A 17,724-nucleotide genomic window follows, 5' to 3' on the forward strand; every position below is an offset into this window, starting at 1 on the left:
TTTAGAACTTTACGTGTAAACAATGTATCAGAAATTATCTGAACTAAAACTCCCTTTCTTTTTCCCCATCCAGCAGCAAGTGGTTTTTGATTTCTCCTTATTTTTTTCATTTTCTTGGTCTGTAATTTCCGCCACACTCACTCTTCTGATTTCAAACTTGTCCTCTTTACTAATTTGAAATCGCCTCTTTCCAGCATCCTCTTCGTCAATGGTCCTAAATTCCTTCATTTTCTCATTCATGGTAACATGTTCATTTGATTGATCCTGCATTTCAGGTAACTGATCTAATTGATTAATTATCGCTAAATGTTCCGGGCTAAGTGAACTATGCCTGTCTTTCTCTTTCTCATATATGCTGGTAATTTTTTCAAATGACTCTTTGTCTTCGTCAAGTAATTTATTTTTCAGTGGGGTATGTTTCTTAACCACGCCAGGATTTTGAGCAGCCGCCAATTTTTGTAAGTAAGATAGATCAGGCATTGTGTTCTCCATCAAAGAATATCTAACTTTAGGGGCTTCACCATGACGTGATGGAAAATTTGCAGTCTTCAAAATGGAAGGACGTTGGGCCATCAACTCTTCTGGCCGTGGTGGTGGAGAATTTTCAGATATGTTGTATGGTATTTCTTCCTGTGGCAACTCTTCATTCTTAATTTCTGTTTCATCATGCATTATTTCGTCTTCAAATATAAGGTCATCTTCAATATTTGAACCAGAATCTGATGACTTTTCGCTTTCTGATGTAGTTAGTAGCGGTTCTCCAGCCAATTCGGTCTCTACAAGCAAAATTTGTGTATCAGGGACTTTTTGAGGCTCATTTTCATTTTGGGGTGTATTGTCTACCTGATACTCTTCCTTCATTAGCCGCTGATATTCGTTGTCCTCAACAGTAGGTTTTGTTACCTCATTCGACGACATTAAATTCGGAGAACCAATGTGATTATTCGATACGCTTGTAGCCACATCCACTAGCAAGTAGTGATACTTGTCGTCATTAAACGAAGCTTGTTTCTTCGGACAATCTTCTGGTGTACAACCAACATTCTTCTCACGAGTTTCTGGTGGTTTGTTATCATCACTCAAACTAGTGTCACGTTGTGGTGTGATATCATAATCTCTTTCAGCTTTTTCTTTTTTGAATTCTTCACTTATACTTTGTATTGGAGCCTCCTCCTCGTGTGTCTCCATTAAACTGCTTTGTTGATATAAATTTACTCCAGAAACTAGACTGTTTTGTTGATTGGAAACTGGTTCAAAACGATTTATAACCATTGATGATGCATTTTGTACCAACACAGGTATCGTTTTCGTCTCCAACATAGACCGTGGCATACAGACCGGGCCGTCTACTAGAATGTACTCTTCATTTTCGTCCTCTACTTGTATTTTTAACGCAGTTCTTTGAAGAGGCACGTTGCAGTAGCACGGATCTTCGGAATCAGGAGTTGTGTATTGTACCATTTGAGTTTCGTCACTCTCTCCGTTTTTATTTTTCACTTTGACCTTGCTGGGGGTTGAAGGAGGAGTCTGGGGATGGTCTTGCCCTTTAGGAATACAATGGACGGGATCTTTGCAGTTTTCGGGTGGAACAATCGTCGGAACTGGCGTTATATCTACAAAGAAGAATCAAACAATGTGGGAGTACTGAAATCAGTTACCGATTTTTTTCTGGTTCATTTCCTTGTTAGAGGTTGAAAGAGGTTGATCTTGCCCACTAGGAATACAATGGGCTGGATCTTTGCATTTTTCTGGTGGAATAATCTTCGGAACTGGCGTTATATCTACAAAGAAGAATCAAACAATGTGGGAGTACTCAAATCAGTTACCGATTTTTTTCTTATTCACTTCCTGTTTTCGGTAAGGGCTTTTATTCCTAAATTCTGGTGATTTAGCCGGTTTCTGTGCTTGTTGTTTTGGACGGCTTCTAGAATCTCTTTGTTTATCGGCCCCATTCTCGCAACCGCAATTTGATTTGTCAGTCGGAGTTGAAGCTTTAGGTGTTTGAGAGCCACTCGGTTTTGATGACTGCGATTCTGTTTCCTTACATTCACACCCATCTCGAGGAGGTAACGGCAGATTAAGTTCTTGTTTCAACTGCTTGATTTGATCCCTCATTCTCTTCTAAAACTGAGTTTTTAATAAAAGTTCGTAACGACCTGCAGTTTACTTCATTTAAGCGATTTTTGTTTGCTTTGATGTGGCTTTCAAACAATTTGTCCATTTCTTTTTCAGTATATAAGTTATTTCTTAATATATCTTCGGTAATTTTTAATAAGAAATGGACATACTCTGATTCTTGCGCATTATTACTGAAACTACCAACCAATTTTAAAAGGGTGCAGTTCTTCAGGGTAACTTACGTTTGACAATGTTTACAATCACTATGTTTGCATTCAATTTCTTGTACTGTTTGTTTTTGCTGTTTCGTCGGTGTTTTTATTTCGTTCCGTCTGGGTGACTGTGTTTCCCTTTTTGGTTTCGTTACCTCTTTTTCTCGTTTTGGCGACGGCTTTCTCGGTGATTTTCGTTCTTCACTTTTTTGCCTTGTCTTTTCCTTAATACATGTTTTATCACAACATTTATTTTGTTTGTTTTCATTGTTGGGCGCTGGAGGTGTTTTTTTAGGTGTCTTTGGTTCTTTTTTATTTTGAAATGTTGTCCCGCTGGTAACAACAAAATCTTTCTAATAAAATATCTATTAAACCAAACGTTTACACATAAGAGTAATATACCCAATCAGGCTTTTTGCATGTAGGTGCACTAAAACATCTCTGGTAGTCCACTAAGCAGCAATCCGAGGGTCGAATAGTGGGAGAGCAGGATCTAAGTTTTCTAAAACAAAAAACGGAATAATGAAGTCATTTTTGTGGTAAATAGTTTACCTGGGGCCGTATGAGGTGCGACTATTGCACGAATTATTCACGTATTTGGAGCTACACGCGTTTTTATTGTAACCTTTAGGAGACGAACAATCAATTACTGCTTTAGCCTCTCTAATTTTTCTGTAGTGATTGGTCATGTGATAATATAAATCAAAATTCGCCAAAGTCATTTTCGGTTTTTATGAACACATTCTGTTTTGTTTGTATCGACTGACGTTACTTGGGAATTCAGAATATCGATTTTAGCCGTTACAAACATTCTTTTGAATAAATTGTCAGAACTAGTCATTGAGGAAACCAAACACCACAGAAACGTAACTAATTTAATGCAAAAGTGAAAAAAAGAAAGGAAAAAGTTACCTACCCCACATATCTTTTGAGTACTTTAACTGGAATTTAAGTGAAGGGATAATCAAAAATGACAAGATCGTCAATATGACGGGACAAGCGGATTTGATGAGAAAAGACCACATAATTAAACATTATCTTTATATACAATTTGGAATGATAAATAACAATACTTTTATATATGTACATGGACGTTAAGAGAACAAGAAGTTGGTGGTTTAACGTAAATACAACAGAACTTTTAAGTACGTAACGAAAAATACTTTAAATTTGATTCAACATTTCCTAGTCCGTTTCACGCTTTTAAATAAATAGGTGGAATGTCACTCGACTCACGTGTACAGCCAACACTAAACCCATTTCAACTAGAATTTCATTTTACATGCCGTCACCTTACAGCATAACTTGCTCCCTTAGTCATTTTTTACTAGTCCGATTTTTGGGAGCAATAAAATCTAAATCGGGAATGGTGGAAATACTCGGGATCACATGTCTGGTCGGCATTGCTGGAACCTTCTTTTGGGGCGCTCCGAAATTTTGCAACGTCTCAAAATGCGTAGGATTCATGATTATGTTAGTTGTTGCATTTGTCCAGTTGATTTGGGGCGGTTTCCCGGACTTTTGTTGATACCCATTAACTTGAGGAGGTGGTTGACTTGAAACGAAGTCACTCCAATCATCTTCGTCGTCGTGGTTGGTTGACAGACTATTGGAAGATGTGGTCCCAGGGAAATTAGCAGCGTATTGACTGCTAATGGTAGATGGTTGAAACTGAGTAGGTGGTGGTTTAAAAAGATTAGGTTGTATCGAAGTTTGAACCACTGACTTCATATTTGACGATAATTTAGTTTGAACCAAACCGCTGGGTGTTATAACCGGAATCGGCTGCTTGGGCGCCTGAACTTGACCCAAATTTAATACTGATAAAGGTAGATCTGGAGTAGCCGTTCTCTCCGGTAGTATCGCCTTAACAGGATTGGTAACCGACACAAAGTCGCTCCATTCGTCATCCTCCAAAGAATTCTCTTTAGTCACTTCTCTAACTCCTTTCGATTCCCCTTTACGCGAGTAACTCAATTCGATATTTTGTATATCTTCGTCCGTAACTCCTGGATCAGGCCAATTGATCTGCATTACAGGCTGAGAGTGTTGCAGAGTTGGTTTAAGAGGTTCCAAAGCAACAGGCTTCAGTGGGCTTAAAATCTGCGGTTGAGGCAACGAAGAATGAAAATCGGTAAACTCGTCTTCCTCCTTCTCAGTTTGTTTTTGGACCGCTGGAGTATCTGAATTGTTAGTCATTGCAATTCCAAAGATATGTTCATGATTATGTGGCTGTTCATTTTTTTCTACACCAACTGGTTTATTTGGTACTTCGAATTCGCTCAAATCTGACAAAGTAAACGTGTTGTCTTTCACTTCTGGTGCACTTTTCTCTTCAGGCAACACCATCTGGAAGTCGTCGAATTCGTCGTCGTCCACGGGATCTACGACAGTTTCTTTTCTCGGCAAATCTGGTGTTAATATAGTCGGTTCTAACCAGCCCGGCTTACTATTTAAATCATTTACTTCCGCGGAAATGTGAGTTTCACGCAAGGGAATTAATTTCGGTGATTGAAACGGAGAGAAATTATCCGATTGTTCGTATGGTTTCGAAAATTCCCTGCTTTCTGTCTCTGACAGCACTGGCCCTTTTGCGGGTTCTTTTCCTGCAAACTCTGTTTCGAACAAGTTTGATGCCGTCTCAATTTTGTCCGATCTGAGTGGCAAGAAGTCGGTTTGAACAGGTGCCGGTGAAGCATCTTCAGGTACGTTTCGCAGTTCTGATGGCGCTGCTGCAAAATTACATCGAGTTTTACGAAAAGCGTTAAACAATGAGAAAAATAGACTATACATGCAATGATATGAAACAGAACATTAAATTTTTAATTTTACCAAAATTACAGGCGCGCAATTTGAAATTCTACTGAGAAACCGAACACCAAAAATCAGAATTAGTCAAAATCAATACACTGCATCATGCATTCTATTGAACGTCCTCCTCATATACTTACATTGCAACCAAAGATCCCATTCATCCAGCAATTCATTGGATGGTGAAGAGGATTGGTTAGAGTTAGGACGGGTAGTTGAAGGAATGTCTAATGAAGCTACCAATTGTTCTAAATCTAAGAGCATTGTTTGTGAGTCTTTTGTGTTTTAATATGTCATCAGGTTTTGTTTAGGATTAGTGGAAATAAACATTAAGGAATCCATTTAGTGAGCATGGAAAAAAGTTGCAAGTATATTAGCGTTCAAAACTTATATCAACTATATCTGATCAAGTTAAAGCAAATACTTACAATCAAGAGGATTAATGAGTCCTGAACCGCTCCAATCAAATTGTGCTGTAGGAATATCACTGTTCTTTTGACTAGAATTGGACGGACTCGAAGCGTTTTGCACGGGAATAGGTGTGAGTATTTCGGTTTTCATGGGTTCTAATGGTGTTAAGCCTAGATTGGCGGCAAACCTGGGCATAGAAGGATTGCAAGTAGGCCCATACAACTGAAATTCATACCTTGAAGACCATTTATGTGAAGTAAAAAATTCACTTACAATGTTTCTGGTATCAATATTTAAAGCTTTGAAGAATAGTTTCTGACTATTTGACTTAGACCACTGATAAATTAAGGCTTTAGTTTCAGTCACATCCTTTAGTTCATGAAATACTGTATTTTCTTTAGTTTCATCAGTATATTCAAATTCATCCATTTTGATATCCACCGACGGAAATATATCTTTCAAAATCGTCTCGCTTTTATCAGCTGCATTTTTTTCGTTAATGGCTAAAAGCGTGGGAGTTTCATTGTGGGAAGAAAAATCTGCAAAGTCTCCAAAGTCATCATCATTTTGTTCAACATCTTCTGTTAATGGAGGACATGAATTTACAAATTCATCAAATTCATCTTCTGAAACGACTGGCTCTTCCGCAACTTCATTTTCAACAGGCTTACTAAATTCTCCAAACTCGTCATCATCTTCATCATGATCATCATTATCACTCAATTTTAGATCATCACTACCAGGTAATATTGTTGATGAAAAATCACTCAATTTATCACCAGATTCAGAGACACACTTATCTTCTTTCATGCTATCTCCATCTGTAATATCTTCATGTAATTGTTCTACACACTCATTATCTGATTTAATCTCATTGAATTCATTGATTTCTGATAAATCATCAGAATTGCTAGTATTCTCCTGGATACTTTCACTAAAAGCATCAAACATGATCTCCTCAATTATGCTGTTACTTTGACCAACTTCAGTGTTTTGATCAATACAATTCTCATCATTGCAAGAATTGGGTGCTGCACAATGAAGATCAGAAAACTCATTTTGATCATTCACTTCTTGGTTCATTTCTTTGACTGGCTCCTCATATGGTGAAGTACTGTCAGGAAGATCTTCCTTGTTATCAATAAAAATTGGTTGTGATTGACTATGGCTACAATTGACTTGAATTTCACACTCTTTAAAAACATCTATTTCAGTCAAACTTTTTCTTCTATCTTGGAAATCTTTGTAAACTTCTGTAATAACTGAATCTTCTATGTTTTGGCTTGGCATTTCTGACGCACTCGTAAATTTTTGGCTTTTATTGAAATTTATATCTAAATTGACTTGTAAACTATCAGTTTTCAGTTCTTTCTCTGGTGTTTTTTGAGGAGAAGATGGTGGAGAAAGTTCTACAAATTAGTAAATGAGACCAATACAAGAGTTACAGCAGAGACCTTACCATCACAGTCATATGAATTTGCAGCCGCTCGAAAATCTCCAAATTCATCGTCATCGTCTTCATCAATGGGCCCAACAATAGGAGGTGGTGAACTGCTCAACAAGGGTGGAATCAAATTCGACATCTGTGAGAAAAAAGATGACACACTTAATTCTATTTACAACACGTACGACCTTGAGGAATACCACAACGATTAGAATGAAAATTACCACAATTAATACACATTTACCTGAATGTTAATAACGTAAAATATGTCAACTCTGAGACACGATAACACAAAAACGAAATGTTAACTCGGTATTTTAATTAAATTAAGAAAACTTATTATAATAGTACTGCGTAACTTTTTACTTATGCGATCTAAATACCATTAAGTTATTTTTTACACAATTATTGTTATTTCATCTAATACACTTGACAGCTGCAGACGCCATATTAACCACAAATTGAGTTGTCACCAATCAGCGATCGGTACGGAATCACGTGGATTGTGAACTAATTTTAGCGCTAATTTTAAATAAGATGACCTGTTGGCAGGTCGTCGGTAATGAGTCGAGAACTTTTAATACTTTCACACCTACACGTTGGATATTTGTATTTTGTAGCGATATTTAACACAAATAATTAAAACGCTTTTGTAATAAATCTTGTTTTTAGGGGTTGGTACAAATGTAACTTGTCGATTTTGACAAGACGTAAAGAACAATAACAACTGTGAATAACAACAAAAAGAACATAACCCATATATATCACGTGACCAGAGGAAATTCTATTTTTTCGTTATGGAAAGTGAAACAAGTAACCGCAACGAGTTAAGAGAATTGATTTTGAATTCAAATGAACCATTTATCATTAAACACCAGTTGAACTGGGAACTTCTTTCGTGGACTTTGCAGGACTGGCAAGAACTGTTAAAAACTGATGAGCTGAGATTTCGATGTGGAACAAAGTCGTTTACACCAGTGAGTAACTGTGAGTTCATTTAACGTCTTTTTATAGTTAATTATTCAAGGAACCCCAATGGGAGAGGAGTACAACCACAAAACTTGCTACTTTTGAGGAGTTTTTGTCACATTCAGAATCAACTAGTGATAAATGGATGTACTTTGACTACAAACATCTAAGGGAATGGCTTAATGATATCCAAGCCCTTAGAGATGTAACTAAATTTATTAATTATTACTGTTGATCTATTTGTAAAGTTATAGAATATCAATTGGGCTAATTTTGGTTTTCCTGAGCTGTCTTCAGAAGATTCAACAATATGGATAGGATCAACAGGAGCTCACACTCCATGCCATATTGACACTTATGGTTGTAATTTAATTGCTCAGGTCTATGGCAGGTAAAATTGAATAATTACACTTAACCAATTTTGTCATATTTCTGTAGAAAACAGTGGATTTTGTTTCCACCAGAGGAAGATTTGAAACCATCAAGAGTCCCTTATGAAGAGTCAAGTATATATTCCAGACTAAATTTCTACAGCCCCAAAACTGAGGATTTTAAGGGTATAACAGCTTAAAGTAAAATCACCACGTAAAAAAGTTTAGGAGTTAAACGTTGCAGAAAAATCATCCTGGAAGCAGGAGAAGTTTTGTGTGTGCCCCACAAGTGGTGGCATTATGTGGAAAATTTAGATCTTGCCATCAGTATAAATGTCTGGTTGCCTCTAGTAAGTTTTTTTCTGGAAATTGTCCGAATTCTTATATTTACTGCAGGCTACAGATGATGAGGACAGACTGAAGGAATCATTGGTTCAATTTTTTATTTCACAAATAGTTATGAATCTAGACCAAGGTGATATGAGGAATACTATTTTAAACCCGAATTTTGATGAGGTTGTATACAAACGGAAATTATGTGTTACGTATGTGCTTTTTTAGGATGCACAAAACATGACCATGGAGAGTTCAATAAAATTGGTTAAAAAATGTAAAGATATTATGAAAGCAAGTCACAATAAAGACAAAAAGGCTGTTATTGCACAACAGGAATACTTAAAAAAAAATCCGTTTTTACATCGTATAGGTGAACTCTCAGATGAAGAATTCCGTATGTTCATTACTAAACAAAGAAATCGATTTCCAAGGGAAGATGAAACCCCAGAAGAAGATTATAGTTTCGCCAATGATTTAATTGATGTAATAAATGCATTCACACATCCTGACACAGTACAACTAATACAAAATAAATTTTTAAAATAAGATGTGTTGTGTTTTGACTCTAATAAAATTCCGATCATGGAGTTTTGAGGCTTCAAATAAATTATTTCAACTAAAAGTTTCTTGCACTTAGGCAACCAATAATACACATAGAGTGCTGTCAATGTGACAGCTCCAGTGTGAAAATGTCACATATGACAAACAAGAAACACCGAGACCGAGTGTGTGATTGCTAACCGTAAAAATTATTGTGATCTTGAAAACAAATTTATGATCTTTTTGCCAAGTGAGTTACATAAAAAGCCCTTGAAGTGTTCCATAAAATGTAAAGTGAACGTGTAGCTAAAGACTCAAACTCAAAAATCAATGGTCGTGACGTTTTTAGGACACGTATGTGATTAGATATTACAAAAATTACTAAAAAGTATTCAGAATGCGCCATAAACTATTATTTTTTCTCTTCGTGTGTTTGCTGTGCTGCGAGTTCTCAGAAGAGGAATTGCAAGGGCCTCCCGACAGCTCCAAAAGTGACAAAAAAGACGATGAAAAGACAGAGGGTAAGTTTGTGGGGTCGCAGGAGGAAGACGACGAGGCTTCTGTTCTGAAGGTAGTACCTGCGCCCGATTTAACGAAAGAACGCGAGCGAAGAAAAGGTAAGGTGACCGTACACGTGGAACTCAGGGATAGAGGTTTTAAATTAAGGCATTCTAGGGGACACGAATGCTAATGATGAAATTTCAGACGCCGTAGACCTTTTTATGCTTGACCAAGCAAAAGTCATCCAAAAAATGGTTCAGGAAATTGGTTTAAAAAATGTCATGATTGAAGAAACGGACCTTGAGACATCTGTAGATGTTGATGAATTGCCACCGCCACCTGAAGTTGTTACAAAAGAATTGACAACTGAGGAATTGACTGCTAAACTGATTTACGAGGAGGCGGTGGCTCTGTTGAACAAAACAAGGCCTGATAAGAAACATGCTTATGAGTTGTTACAAAGAGCCTCTGAGAAGGGCAATAATGAAGCTAAGGGATTGGTGGGATGGGCGCGGGTTTTTGGAAATCCTTTGGAACAAGACTTACAGGCTGCTAAGGAAATTTTCCAGTCATTGGCAGAGGCCGGCAACGCTGATGGCCACACGGGTTTAGGTAGGTTTTTGCAAGTCAGAGATAGAAACTTGATAAAAATACGTCTAATTACAGGGTTCCTATACGCGACTGGCTTGACTGTAAACGTCAGTCAATCTAAAGCTTTGGTTCATTACACATTTGGAGCGCTCGGCGGAAGTACTTGGGCGCAAATGGTTTTGGGCTACCGCTATTGGTCTGGAATTACCGTCGCACCAAGTTGTGAAAAAGCTTTGGATTTCTACAGACAAGTAGCAGATAAAGTCAGTCAAGGAGTATCGTTTGGTGGAGGCGCTGCAATTCAGAGAATACGACTCTTGGATGAACTAGAAAACGGCTACACCTCAGGAATTTTGGACAATGACTTGATTGAATATTACCAGTTACTCGCTGAGAAAGGCGATATTCAAGCACAAGTTGGATTAGGCCAGTTGCATTATCAAGGTGGAAGAGGCGTTGATTTGGATTACCAGAAAGCCATGCATTATTTTACCCAAGCTGCTAACGCTGGAAACGCCATCGCCATGGCCTATTTAGGAAAGGTACTTTTACCAATGAAGAAACTGGAGACTAAATTAAAATTTCCTGTATTTGCAGATTTACTTGGACGGCAGTGACGAGGTGAAAGCCGATAACGACACAGCATTCAAATACTTCAAGAAAGCCTCCGATTTGAACAACCCAGTGGGCTTAAGTGGATTAGGCTTGATGTACCTTTACGGCCGAGGAGTTGAAAAAGACTACACCAAAGCCTACAAGTACTTTTTGGCCGCGGCGGATCAAGGCTGGGTCGATGGTCAACTTCAACTAGGCAACATGTATTTCAGCGGATTAGGAGTACGAAAAGATTACAAACTAGCCAATAAATACTTTTCTTTGGCTTCTCAATCGGGTCATGTCTTGGCCTATTACAATTTAGGACAAATGCATGCTCAAGGAACTGGAATGTTGAGGTCTTGTCCGACAGCTGTCGAGTTATTTAAGAATGTTGCAGAAAGAGGACGATGGGGAGAAATTCTCATGCAAGTAAAGTAAAACATTAATAAGAAAACCACGTTGTTTTAAATAAACGATTTTTAGGCTCATTCCGATTATAATGAAAATAGATTTAACGAAGCTTTCGTCCAATACGCGTTACTGGCGGAGTTGGGGTATGAAGTGGCTCAAAGCAACGCCGCATTTTTATTGGACAGGAGCGAGGTACCAATGTTTAGCACTCAAGAGTCTCTTGCAAGAGCGCTTTTATTCTGGGGACGGGCTGCAGCTCAAGGTTACTCAGCAGCACAGGTACAATTAAATTAGCGATTTGAGCATCGCTCTATTTTAAAATTTTCAGGTGAAGATGGGTGACTACCATTATTACGGTTTGGGAACTCCCGTCGACTATGAAACTGCTGCTAGTCACTACCGCCTGGCTTCAGACCAACAACACAATGCTCAAGCAATGTTTAACTTAGGCTACATGCACGAGCAGGGACTCGGAATGGCGAAAGACATCCATTTAGCAAAACGATGCTACGATTTGGCAGCAGAAACTAGCGCTGATGCGAAAGTTCCCGTCGCTCTGGCATTATTCAAACTTAATTTAATTTTTAGTTTGGACAGTTTGCGTGAGGTTTGGAAAATTTCGATCAATACGAATATTTTTACTCATTTTTGCTTTCCAGAGTCAGTTGTCTAATCTCCTTGATTTCAATGAAATGTTTGGATCCAACTGGGATTTGTACTTGATTACTACTTTGACGGCTGTCTTGGCTGCTATCGTTTACTTCCGAAGACCACAGATTCCGCAACCTGTTTAAGATATCGTTTTGTACATTTTTTTTTATGAACTGTCACATGTTACTACTAGTATGGTCTTTTTTTTTGAGTTCACCCTATTTTTAGGGTACCCTTCGTAAAAGGCAAATTTTATGGAATCCACCCTGTTTTTAAAAGTACCCTTCCTTAAAGTCAAATTTTATCGAATGTACACTGTTTTTCCAAAGAGAGCCTTTTTAAAAAGTCAAAATTAAGGAATCTATCCTGTTTTTTCCACAGGAGATTTCGCTTTCAGCCAAAAAAATCACCTTTGAAAAACACTTAGAATTTAAAGATTCATGCTGAATTTCAAAGTATGTCGGCCTGTTCAGCACTACAGCAACAGTTAAAATTTTAAGAATTCTGCCGTTTTGAAATTTGTACTAGTAAGGCCCCTTCAAAACACAACACTTTAAAGGATCCTGTTTTAAAAGCACACTAAGAAAGCTAAACAAACTATAACAGTGATAGTTTTAGAAAATTACTTCATGAGTTAAGTCCTTAACTCTGATCTGAGCGAGCTGCCGAGTGTTGGAGGGTGCTGTAACGGGGGGTGAAAGGGATGTGACTTCAAAACGGTTCGTACCACTGATCTCTCGAACTGCAATTAGACGATACAGAAGACACATAGGACTCTAACTCTCGGAAGACACCACCTCATCTTTCACTTTTTCGTTCCTGTGTTCGAACGTTGATGTTAGATACAGCAAGCCTTGCAGCATTGTGAGGGTTCCATTTTAAGCCCCTTACACCAGGGCAACATAAGACATATTGTACATGGTACATGGAGAGAAATATGTAGTTAATAAAAGTAATAAAAAAATTATTCAGACTAAACGGATTTTTGTCCGATTACACCGCTATCAGTATTGTAGCGCCTAAAATCTGTGATTTTTGGAGTGTTGGCCTTGGGCAGTTTTGTAGTAAATTATTCCCACCCTCGTTTGTATTGGCTGTTGTTTTTTTTTTTGTTACATTTTACTAATTATGGCCGTATCAAGTAATTGATTTCCCCAAGATCAATCGTACATATCGGTAAGTACCTAGAAAGAAAGCAAATACATCGAGTTAACAATGTTTTGTATTTCCAAAAAACGAAGTAATATGGCTGCTGGACATAAGCTTGTGTGGAAAAGAGTTTCAATATGTATTAGTCGTCAAAATGGGCCTCCTTCGGCGCAAAAGGAAGTATAAATCGACCATATATATATCCGCAAAATTATCAAAATAGGACAGACCAAAGCAGATGCTTTCAATTCTTTTGCACCTTGAAAAAGAGGATTTGGTGAAAAGTAATTCTGTTGCCAATGGCTCTCGCAAAAACGAATTTTATGAGGTCATTTGCTTAACTAGGTAAAATTCTCATCAATTACTAATTTTTTTGTACAAGAAAAAAGAAAAATATAAACTATGCATGAAAGTGAATTATTCATGAAAGGTTTTACGTGTAACAGGCTATCTTTATGTGCGCACTTGCTTTTTTTTAATGAAATTTTTTTGTACTGTTTTTTTTCAGTTCTGACTCGAGAAACTTGGATGTAATAAATTGGAATAAGTCAATAAATGAAAAATAAAAAAGTTTTTTGATATACACCTTTAAAATAGGATAAAATTTGAAATGAAATGTTTGAATCCAAATTTCAAATATTAACTTTGTGTTGCAAATTGAAAATTTATATTTTGACCTCACTGTAGTGTAAATGTGCAATAAATGAATAAAAAATGATACAAAATCCAGTCATTATCAACAATTAAAATCGGCTGTAATTAGTTCCAACTTTTTGTTGCGACCTTCATTTATGTATTCTACTATAAAACAAGCAATGGCATTTTACATAATTACTTAAAAATAATCGCAAACCAACGTTTTACTGTTCCATTTTCTGCTATCTGCCTAACCTTACTTTTAGTGAAGAATGTGGGTCAGCTTTGTCATTTGCTCAAAACTCATCACGGAAGACAATCAGCTACGAAAATGAATACAAACAGGTGACAAATCATATAAAAGTGAAACATTCCGCCTAAAATATTAAAAATTAAAAGCATGTTTGCGAGGTTTACATTTTACCCAACGTTGTTCTACAATGTGGTTATGGAAAAAATTTCTTCAAGACGTTGGTATGACAGGATAGATGAGAACGTAATATTAGGAGCTTTACCTTTTCCCAGTATCACTAGACAGGTAAAGTCATCTTTACAGCTTTTCTTTTCAGTTCCTTTTAGTGCATGTTACATTGATCTATTTTACACGTAGTCAATAGTGTGACCTTGACCGAGAGCTCATGAATGGAACGATCTGTGAACTTGAACTCTGGGAGGCACTTACAAAGGTTCACAGGAGTGGAAATTGTACAATTTCAAATTTTGTCTCACGGGGAAAGGGGGAACATGGATTACAAAATAAACACTAAAAAATGGCCACTTCACTCCTTAAAATGACTAAAGTGGACATTTTCTGTTCTAAAATGAGACCCATGTTAAACTTTTAATACGGTTCTGTTTGAATGTATGAAGCAGAAAACCATACCAAAAAAGGCCACAAATCCTTAAATTCCATCACGAGCTTGTGTCTAATCCGTTTCTTTGGTGTCCGGGTGTTAATTCTTTTCTTTTCATGGTTTTATGGGATTCCTAAACTGATCATTAACTTTTAGCTCCGTAGGTAACAGTTTTTTCTTCATAGACTTCTTTTGACCAAATAAGTTCCACCTTTCGTTCACCGTCTCGTTTCTTTTCTATATTTCAGCTTGTAGAGGATGAAAACGTAAAAGCAGTAATTTCCATGAACGAAGATTACGAATTATTTTTCGCCAATAATGGAAAGGTATAAAATCCGATCGTAAATTAGAATTACGACCAACGATTTGCCTTTTTAGAGATGGAGCGCTTACGGAGTTGAGTTTTTACAACTGGCAACGACAGATATATTCGCAACACCTTGTCAAGACAAACTTAAAGACGGCGTTAAATTTATTAATTTATTTGCTAATAGTAATTTAGCTGTAAATGAGAGAAAACCAACAGTTTATGTACATTGTAAAGCTGGTAGAACTCGCAGCGCTACTTTAGTTGGGTGTTACCTTATCCAGGTACGGCAACGAAGTCAATATACACTACTAAATTATTCTTGTAGAAATACGGTTGGACCCCAGAAAAAGCAGTGACCCACATGCAAGACAAAAGACCACATATCTTACTACATACCAAGCAATTAGAAGCTTTAAGAATCTTTTATGAACTGAACATTCCCAACATCAATGACAATAATTAGCGTTACTGTATTTGTAAGTAATTTATTAGTGATATTGTTTGACATCTTTTCATAACTTGGTAATTTTATTATAACAATTTATAAAAAATTGGTACAATAGTGTGATTAGAATAAAACGTTGTTCTCTACTACAGCACTTTATTAAACATCAACAATCTCTTAAGCCTTCTGGCTATTAATGGACCAGAACTTCCTAATTGTTTTCCCAACTCCAATATCGCTCACATTGTAATAAATAAGACCTCCCAAAGTTGTGGCGGAAATCAAGTACAATAAGCCCATTGTTAGTTTAGGGATGAAGTTTCCAACAATAATAGGACGCACATAATCAGCCACACAAGCCTCTAGACCCCTACAAAGTCAACTTTTTAAATTGTATCCGAGTTAATGTGAATAGTTGAAAACTACACACATAACATAATAAATTAACACCACATTTGCACCCATTTTTTCTTACCAATGGAAGTGAATCACAGAAACAACAGACAGCAGGTTATCAAAAACAAAGTTGGGAGCGGCCACGGCTGCTGGGAATAACACAATCAAGCTCAAAGACAGAGCCTTTTCAATGGGCCACAATTTGCTATGATCTGCAGACATCATTCTCACTTGGGATGCAATTCCTCCATTGTAAGGCAGCAAGTTCAAATTCCCCTGCTTATTTTTACTTAAAATCATCTGATTTTTGCATAACGTAGTCGAGTGGTCTCTTGTTACAATAACTGCGGCAATTTTCAGAAAATTTGGTTGGCCTGCTCCAACTGCAAGTTATGTAATCAGTAAAAAAAATATGGAAAAAACACCATTACGCACCTGGCAGTTTTGAAGCATTACGTAAAATTAAAGTTAAAGCCATTTCAAAGTCTACCGGTTGAATATTTTGCGATATTTATGCTTCCAGGTTCGGAGATTTTTTTAATTCTGTCAGATTGTCAAACTGTCAAACGTCAATAACTTTCAAACACAAAATATGAAGTTAATGTAATAAACGCAAGATCGGAGAAATTTATTTTTTTTAACGTTTTAACTTAACAATTTCCGACACAAAAATGCACTACTTTTTCATAAATAATGTTCGAATCAAATTCTGAGGTTATGTGTAAAACTGTCACTGTCGATCCAGAACAGCGGGAAAATTCAAACATCGACTTTGAATGAGAATATGTCATTTATTTCATTAATTTCACACTAACAAGTCTTCATCAAGTAAAAATTTTCCAAGGGCACCGCTTCTAAACGCTTGTAACATTGACTGAGCAGCATGTTCAAAATTTGGTCGAATTACATATCTATTATTTGCGTCTCTTAACTTTAACGTTTGATTATTCTGAATGCTAATTTGTGTTAAAACATCTAAAATATTGTCAGTAGCTTGTGAAAGCTTAAAAAAATCCACATAATTATAATGTCCGTTCTTATTTAGCCAAAACAGTAGATAATCCGCTATAATCGTTTCTCCCACTAAACTGTCTTTTATTGTTGCACATAATGTCAGTTTTAAGCCCACTTCCGTACTGTCGATTTTTGGTGATAGAATTCCAGGAGTATCCAACAAATAAAAGAGTGGATTTTCACTCATTTTAATTTTATGTAAAACACTTCTGGTGATTCCAGGGGCCGCTCCAACATGAGTCGCATTGCCTTTATGCAGATGTCTTATGCGTAAGGTATTAATCAATGACGATTTGCCAACATTAGGAACTCCAATTATCATAACACAGTGGTCTTCATTTCCTGTTCTGTTAAATCTGTCAGATTGTTGTATTATATCCTGGGTAAGTGGAAACAGACTGTTCACACCTTTACATTGCTGGTCCTTGCAGTTTGTAAAAATGAGATGTTCATACTCGTTTCTTAAGCTTTGAGTTATCTTTGGTATCAATTTTGTATCAATCAGATCAACCTTATTTAGAACCAAAATGTGTGGCTTAATTCCACTTATGGTGTACTTGAACTCAGTATTTCGTCCAGAAATAGGAATCCGGGCGTCATGCACTTCAATAATGCAGTCAACAGAACGCAGCTTATGTTGCATTTGCTTAAGCCCTCGACCCATGTGGCTTGGGAACCACCTCAAAATATCTTTATCGATGGTTTTGAAGACACTTCTAAACATGTCAGGAGACACATGGCGGGTCATTTTTGTAAAACAGCGCACAAGAAACTTTTACGTTTTGGCAACTCTTGACAGGGAATATAACCTATAACCTGACACATGTAACAGATTGAATTAATTCGTGATTAAATAAAAGTTTGACCATTATAATGATTATTTTTAGGTAAACCTGAATTATATTTTAATATTTAATCCCAGAAAATTTATAATTTTACCAAAATCTGGGTCACAAT

At 36.8% G+C, this 17,724-nt stretch overlaps 7 protein-coding genes across 10 annotated transcripts; 3 read left to right on the forward strand and 4 right to left on the reverse strand.

The window, feature by feature from the left end:
* Positions 1-18: 18 nt before the first annotated feature.
* LOC148181387 (uncharacterized) lies at positions 19-3,120 on the reverse strand. Its single transcript, XM_088049742.1, has 7 exons — positions 2,883-3,120; positions 2,733-2,832; positions 2,361-2,683; positions 2,168-2,315; positions 1,827-2,121; positions 1,659-1,781; positions 19-1,613 (listed from the first exon to the last, which is right to left on the reverse strand). The coding sequence occupies exons 1-7, from the start codon at positions 3,050-3,052 to the stop codon at positions 28-30; spliced, it is 2,745 nt and encodes a 914-aa protein (XP_087905868.1). The 5' UTR covers positions 3,053-3,120; the 3' UTR covers positions 19-27.
* A 234-nt stretch (positions 3,121-3,354) lies between these two features.
* Afti (aftiphilin) lies at positions 3,355-7,462 on the reverse strand. 2 transcript variants are annotated; one of them, XM_088038900.1, is made up of 6 exons: positions 7,241-7,462; positions 7,012-7,135; positions 5,826-6,961; positions 5,570-5,774; positions 5,282-5,416; positions 3,355-5,062 (listed from the first exon to the last, which is right to left on the reverse strand). In XM_088038900.1, exons 2-6 carry the CDS (start codon positions 7,133-7,135, stop codon positions 3,648-3,650), a joined length of 3,015 nt encoding a protein of 1,004 aa, XP_087895026.1. In that variant the 5' UTR covers positions 7,241-7,462; the 3' UTR covers positions 3,355-3,647. The 2 variants fall into 2 exon arrangements, with proteins under 2 accessions (XP_087895026.1, XP_087895033.1); XM_088038907.1 differs by lacking the exon at positions 5,282-5,416 and having other exon boundaries at positions 7,241-7,460.
* Positions 7,463-7,526: 64 nt separating this feature from the next.
* HSPBAP1 (HSPB1 associated protein 1) lies at positions 7,527-9,218 on the forward strand. Its single transcript, XM_088038916.1, has 8 exons — positions 7,527-7,612; positions 7,669-7,973; positions 8,024-8,170; positions 8,220-8,356; positions 8,404-8,522; positions 8,565-8,686; positions 8,733-8,852; positions 8,898-9,218. Exons 2-8 carry the CDS (start codon positions 7,794-7,796, stop codon positions 9,216-9,218), a joined length of 1,146 nt encoding a protein of 381 aa, XP_087895042.1. The 5' UTR covers positions 7,527-7,612; positions 7,669-7,793.
* Positions 9,219-9,299: 81 nt separating this feature from the next.
* On the forward strand, positions 9,300-12,155 carry Hrd3 (HMG-coA reductase degradation 3). 3 transcript variants are annotated; one of them, XM_088049030.1, is made up of 7 exons: positions 9,300-9,865; positions 9,918-10,325; positions 10,380-10,846; positions 10,902-11,330; positions 11,385-11,591; positions 11,641-11,919; positions 11,972-12,155. In XM_088049030.1, the coding sequence occupies exons 1-7, from the start codon at positions 9,610-9,612 to the stop codon at positions 12,104-12,106; spliced, it is 2,181 nt and encodes a 726-aa protein (XP_087905156.1). In that variant the 5' UTR covers positions 9,300-9,609; the 3' UTR covers positions 12,107-12,155. The 3 variants fall into 3 exon arrangements, with proteins under 3 accessions (XP_087905156.1, XP_087905147.1, XP_087905163.1); XM_088049021.1 differs by having other exon boundaries at positions 9,300-9,829; positions 9,879-10,325; XM_088049037.1 differs by having other exon boundaries at positions 9,300-9,829; positions 9,888-10,325.
* Positions 12,156-13,875: 1,720 nt separating this feature from the next.
* On the forward strand, positions 13,876-15,503 carry PTPMT1 (protein tyrosine phosphatase, mitochondrial 1). The gene is made up of 5 exons (XM_088049089.1): positions 13,876-14,093; positions 14,148-14,286; positions 14,851-14,928; positions 14,981-15,193; positions 15,238-15,503. The coding sequence occupies exons 1-5, from the start codon at positions 14,080-14,082 to the stop codon at positions 15,373-15,375; spliced, it is 582 nt and encodes a 193-aa protein (XP_087905215.1). The 5' UTR covers positions 13,876-14,079; the 3' UTR covers positions 15,376-15,503.
* SdhD (succinate dehydrogenase, subunit D) lies at positions 15,382-16,436 on the reverse strand. The gene is made up of 3 exons (XM_088049099.1): positions 16,189-16,436; positions 15,833-16,136; positions 15,382-15,727 (listed from the first exon to the last, which is right to left on the reverse strand). Exons 1-3 carry the CDS (start codon positions 16,229-16,231, stop codon positions 15,535-15,537), a joined length of 540 nt encoding a protein of 179 aa, XP_087905225.1. The 5' UTR covers positions 16,232-16,436; the 3' UTR covers positions 15,382-15,534.
* An 88-nt stretch (positions 16,437-16,524) lies between these two features.
* On the reverse strand, positions 16,525-17,721 carry LOC148181393 (mitochondrial GTPase 1). Its single transcript, XM_088049077.1, has one exon. It carries the CDS (start codon positions 17,513-17,515, stop codon positions 16,559-16,561), a length of 957 nt encoding a protein of 318 aa, XP_087905203.1. The 5' UTR covers positions 17,516-17,721; the 3' UTR covers positions 16,525-16,558.
* Between the last annotated feature and the right edge of the window lie 3 nt (positions 17,722-17,724).

The sequence above is a fragment of the Gnatocerus cornutus genome, chromosome 1 (genome assembly GCF_029298725.1).
Source record: "Gnatocerus cornutus isolate USDA-ARS CGAHR chromosome 1, icGnaCorn1.1, whole genome shotgun sequence".
NCBI classification, from domain to species: domain Eukaryota; kingdom Metazoa; phylum Arthropoda; class Insecta; order Coleoptera; family Tenebrionidae; genus Gnatocerus; species Gnatocerus cornutus.